The sequence below is a fragment of the Mytilus galloprovincialis genome, chromosome 11 (assembly GCF_965363235.1).
Source record: "Mytilus galloprovincialis chromosome 11, xbMytGall1.hap1.1, whole genome shotgun sequence".
NCBI classification, from domain to species: Eukaryota; Metazoa; Mollusca; class Bivalvia; order Mytilida; family Mytilidae; genus Mytilus; species Mytilus galloprovincialis.
The window spans coordinates 54,317,518-54,323,517 of record NC_134848.1 but is presented as its reverse complement, the minus strand read 5'-3'; the positions used below and the strand labels follow the sequence as shown (position 1 = coordinate 54,323,517).

Below are 6,000 nucleotides of genomic sequence, written 5' to 3'. Positions count from 1 at the left end.
CTGTCTCTTTGGTATCTTTCTTCCCTCTTTTACTCTGGACAGTACATATTTAGGTACTGACACATCATTGGCTTTCAAATTTTCACAGTACTTTTGTTGGATTTTGCTGTTGTTTTTTTAGTTTTTAGGTCTCTCTCAGTCTTATAGCTCTCAGACACCGCTGCTAGTTGACTACAAGTCCCAGAGGGTACCATCAGCTCAGTAATTTGGTAATTATCAAGAAATTTACGTCTCAAATACCTCAGGAAAAGTTTTTTTTTTAATTTGGCCAATATTTTATGTCCTTTTCGCTCAAAAAGCTCTTCAGCTGTTTTGGCTTTTAAATATTCAGCTTCAAGCATTTCTGATGAAGGTAAACACAGAATAGCCCTTTGGATGCATGAAATTTATAATGACTTGTTTGCTTCATGTGTTTAGGCACTTAAAATCATTGGCTGTCAACTTTCATTAGAGATGAGCATTAATGAAGTTATTTCCAGAAAAGAGCTTTGGACAAATTGGTGAAGTGTTGTTTCATTCTCACACTTTAATGAAAGGGGGCAGGACCTTTTTCAGGACGTCATGATCGGGTGTTTTAAAGCTCAGGATTCGGGATTGACCCTTTTGAAATCCGGGATTTCTTTTTTCAAATTTCGGGATGTCAGGATTTATTTTTTTTTAAATTAGGGACCTCAGGATTTCATGTTTTTAAGCCCGGGATTTCAGGATCAGGACCCCTCTGACCCCCCTCTTTAATACTCTGTTATCTAGCAACATCAACAACACATTTAGCTGTTTAAAAATTAACATTGAAGTATCAGCTTTGTAACATTTTATTAAAATTAGACAAACAGATAAAAATACAAAACATATTAAATTTAACATCAAACATTCTGACCTGAATATTAAATTTAACATCAAACATTATAAACCTGAATATTAAATTGCTCTTTAAAAATATTCTTTTGCTTAAAAAATTGAGAATGATTCAAAACTTATGTAAAGTTGTTATAAAAATTGAACAACCAATAATATGTATGAAAATGAAATATTTCAGTTCTCTTTTTGTATTAAAAATGGTCGTCAGGAAATCATCTTCTGGCCAATGAAGAAGTTTCTACCTAAAGTTAATTTCAACAACTCAAATCTTAATTTTAAAACATAAATGAATATGTCGAAACCAATTTCTGGTCAAAACGATGAGAATTGATAAGAAATCTTTTGTAATTATTACTTTTTTGTTAAGTCGTAGTTAAAATAAAAAAAACTCTTAATGTTTGGACTTCAAGAACTAATTTCTAGTCCAGACAAAAAGCTACCATCCTAAATTTATCTACTATTTCGTGATTTTGAAACAATTGTAAATGAAACTGGAAGCATCACACTAGGAAAGCGACATTACCAGAAGTTAGACGACATAAATAACATATAAATGCATCTGGAAAATATTGCAATTCTAGACAATTAAAATAGCACTTAAAAACTGTGCATTTCCTGTTCAATATACTGAAATCTACACTAAACCATAAATAATACTGATTTTATTGGAAACATTATTGCAAGTTTTGAGTTATGATAATTCCTGCATAAGATAAATTTATAAAATTATGATTACTTTGTGATTTTATAAGGTAATATAATTTTATTATAAAGTTATTTGAATTGATTTTAATTAAATATTACAGGTTAGATTACAAATAATGATGAAATCATGATAAGAGTAAATTCAGTATGACTTTGTATGTTTTTATAACAATTTGTAGAATTATAAAAAAAAAATAACTTGTATTAGCTGGAATGAAAAGATTTGAGTTATCAAAACTCTGCTATTGATTTATTTTAAAAGATGTCATAATTTTCAATATAGTACAAATACTTTCATAAAACAGGAAAAAAATCTCACAAAAATTTCTTTTTTTGTTCCACAAGTTTAAACCAGACATATAACAAGTAAACAGATTTAAATATCAAATAAATATTTTTTCAATAAAAAAATAAACACTGAGGTTTTATCACTATCACAATAGACATATAGGTTGTTTAAAAAAAAATAAACAAGAATATTACATACAAATATACTATTTATTATCACAATAATTTAGCATTGATTCATGCAAATAACAGAATATATTTAATATCACAGTCCAATTACTGAGGATTCATTTTTTTTCGTAGGTATCAATTTGCGTGGATATTTGATTTTGTGGTTTTGAAAATCTCTGTTTACAAAGTCTATTAGAGCTAATTTCATAATGCTTGTAGAGGAAAACTTTGGTTGGCTTGCTTACTTTGTTTGTATTTATATATAAACGTTTACCAAGCTTTGTAATTAAGATTGACATCTTCAAACAATATATAAAGACATAGTTAAATCGTAAAAATTATATTTAAATTTGATTGAACATTGAACCAATTATAATTGTACAATATACAAACAAAGCAGGCAAGCTTACCAAAGTCTTCTTCTACATGCATTAGGAAATTACCTCTAAAAATATGTTTTTATTGGACATTTGAATGTGTGGTTATCCCGTACCCACGAAAAATTGGTATCCAACGAATAATAATGAATCCACAGTAAACATAAATATGGCAGTTTTAAGTTTAAAACTTGAGAAAGAGTCTTTGTACAGTTTATTACTTTTTATTTACATTATTCATATTTTGTTTATTATAGACGTTATATGGGTTAACCCTTTCCTCAATAATGACGCTTTTAATTTTGATGCCACAACCTGGACTCCATAATGACGCCTTTTGACACCTGTGTAGTGACTCAGTTGAAACATATTACCTACTAATCTTTTTTTATCAGACTTAAGAAAATTTGTATCTAATATAAAAAGGATATTCATGAGAAGATCTGACTTTAATTTCATTGATGAAATATTTCTTTTCGCAATGCGTTAATACTTTAAACCTGATAATTTTTTTTTTAAGAAAAAATTCCTATGCGATTCAAGTATGTAAAAATAAATCCATGGAGCAAATGGTTGAGTTATTTCCCTTTGTATCAATATTGAAGGTCAAATATTGTCTTCATAAATTAACCAAATTCAACTTGTCATACTGACTGACCACTGGACTTTAGAAAAAAATGTTTACTGAACAACCTACTTGTTTATGCCTTGCAAGGTGGTCAAGGGAAATTTTGCATTTGTAAAGTTCATAAGACAATGCAATCCTATATTTTAAAGTCTTTAATAAAATTGAATTTATAACATTTTTTTTACACTCATAACAGAATCCCCTAATTTAATGATTCCTTGAACAAACAAATTTTCCAATGAAAATGAGTGTTACAAAAACTGAAGTGGTTCATCCAATCAAAAACAAAGAGACAAATCACATATCAGAGGTGCAATAGATATTTGTTGTGAAATGCCATAGCTCAATTTTAGTTGTTCAAGATATTGAAGTTTACTGACGCAGAATTATTTTGTCCAATCAAAATTACATTTACAGATCACATGACTGAAGCATCAACACTTGAGACAACAGATGTTCGCCTAGAAACTCCCCGGCTCATTTTCATGTTTTTAACAGAACGTGATTTAGTAGAAACAGAAGTATTTTGTCCAATCATTTGTCCTATATTCTGTAAACTAGACTTTGTTAATCCACTGGCCAAACTTCCTGCTAATTTATTTCTGATGTTAATCTACAAGAAAATAAAATAAATAAAAAATCAAGCAGTCAAAAAATGAAGACTGTTTTAAAATGTAATGTAGAAAATATTTTAAAAAGTTTAATTGTGATCTACTGCTCAATAATGATACCCCTGCTATTAGTAGTCTTTGTCCATAACTTTAGGCCCTGCAAAATTCCTTTTGAGACTGTCAAAATCAACTCTATAGGTCAACAGAATCTAGCTAAACATTTTCCAATATTGAGCTGTGGGCCTGTAGATTAAAAAGTTTATGGTGAAAACTGTACAAGTCTCTTTTTTTTATTTGTACATTTAGAGGCGGATTTAGAATGTTTTCAAGTCCCCCCATTTTATGGGTTGATTATTTAGGGAATGACTGAAACATGACTGGAACTGGTCTCCCCCTTATTAAAAATTTCTGGATCTGCCACTGACATTGTCTTTGATCATACCCAGTGATTTTGCTAGCGCTGGCCATTTTTGTATTTTACGAAAGGGTTTTCTCATTGACAAAAGTATTTCAAATCAATTTCGTCACTTTAATTTTGAAAGTGTAAAAAAAATTTTGCAATAAAAACTATAAATCTACCTGTCTTCATGTTTTTGACAAGTTTATGACCTCGAGGTAATTAACATTTTCAACAGGTGTTACAAGTTGTGATTACAACTAATCCGAATATCGCCATCGGATGGGTCACTAATTCGTTAATTATTAATAAACCCCATAATAGAATGACCATCATAATTATTTCCCCAGGAAGATCAGTCAGTCGGCATTTCAACAACCAGGAGTATAGTTTCGTCATTTAATAAAAAATGTAACCACCCGGACAGTTCACATTTGAATTTCAACATTTCTTAAACGATCACAATCTGAAGTTCGTTTGTCGTAGATTCGTAATTCGAAGGCATTTTCGTCATATTTGATTTGAATTTTCATTAAAAACTTTCGGCAATTGCCATTTAAAATTAAAGAACCTTAGTGAGCACGCTCACATACCCCACGTCCCCACATTGTCATTGGAGAAATTAAATAAGTGTAAGAAAAAAAAATTGTATAAGAAAAAATATTGAATAATAATTTCCTGTCAATATGCACATCAACATAGTATGTCCTTATTATCTACAAAATTTCATGAAATTCTGTTGTGTGGTTTCAGAGGAGTTGAGATGACAAACTGTTGCAGAAGTATATTGAAGCAAATAAGTTCAAAGGGGCATAACTCCTAGAAAAAAAAATTGAATCGTAATTTACTGTTGATATGCACATCTACATAGTATGTCCTTATTATCTACAAATGTTCATGAAATTCTGTTGTGTGGTTTCAGAGGAGTTGAGATGACAAACTGTTGAAGTAGTACCTTAAAGCAAATAAGTTCAAAGAGATGTAACTCCTAGAAAATAAATTGAATCGTAATTTCCTGTTGATATGCACATCTACATAGTATGTCCTTATTATCTTAAAAGGTTTCATGAAATTCTGTTGTGTAGTTTCAGAGGAGTTGCGATGACAAACTGTTGCAGTAGTACAATAAAGTAAATAAGTTCAAAAAGGGGTAACTCCTAGAAAAAAAATTGAATCGTAATTTCCTGTCGATATGCACATCTACATAGTATGTCCTTATTATCTAAAAAGGTTTCGTGAAATTCTGTTGTGTAGTTTCAGAGGAGTTGCGATGACAAACTGTTGCGGTAGTACATTAAGCAAATAAGTTCAAAGGGGCGTAACTCTTGTAAAAAAAATTGAATCGCAATTTCCTGTCGATATTCACAACTACATAGTATTTCCTTTTCATCTGAAAAGGTTTCGTGAAATTCTGTTGTGTGGTTTGAGAGGAGTTGCGATGACAAGAAACATGACTGACGGACTGACGGACGGGTCAAAAACATTATACCCTCCGCAACTTCGTTGCGTGGGGTATAATAAAGAACTTTAATGTGTTTATTCAAAACTTTCATGAGTTAAACAGGTGCTTCTTGTATTGTGTTCTACGCATGCGTGAAAGTATTCCTTTGACTATTTATAGACATAACGTAAAATACGAAATCATTTAGAATCAATTAAACGAGAGAGACAAATATATATCTCTTACTAAAGGAATTTAAATCGAAAAATGATAATTTTCTGATGAATCTGGACTCATTTTGAATTTATTATCCATGTGTCACTTCCCGTTTTCGTTTCATTTTAAAACTGAAAGTAGTAAATGTGATCTATTGTTGATTTGTTTACAACCTCCTTTCAGTCATTATAATAGTTCCAAAAAGGATTTTATACATTTCCAACTTGATAGAAATGATTTCCAAATATGGATTTAGACCTTTTATAAGGATAATGATTATGGAGTGAACAAACTGAAGAGAAATTGAG

General features: G+C 30.2%; 1 protein-coding gene across 5 annotated transcripts in view; it reads right to left on the bottom strand.

Annotated features, from left to right (window-relative positions):
- Positions 1-796: 796 nt before the first annotated feature.
- LOC143052383 (cilia- and flagella-associated protein 337-like) overlaps positions 797-6,000 on the bottom strand; it is a 49,009-nt gene continuing 43,805 nt past the window's right edge. For all 5 annotated transcript variants that reach the window (XM_076225389.1, XM_076225390.1, XM_076225391.1 and 2 more), the window contains one exon: positions 797-3,640. In XM_076225389.1, coding sequence (XP_076081504.1) covers positions 3,446-3,640 — 195 coding nt within the window. In that variant the 3' untranslated portion in view covers positions 797-3,445. The remainder of the gene's footprint in view (positions 3,641-6,000) is intronic.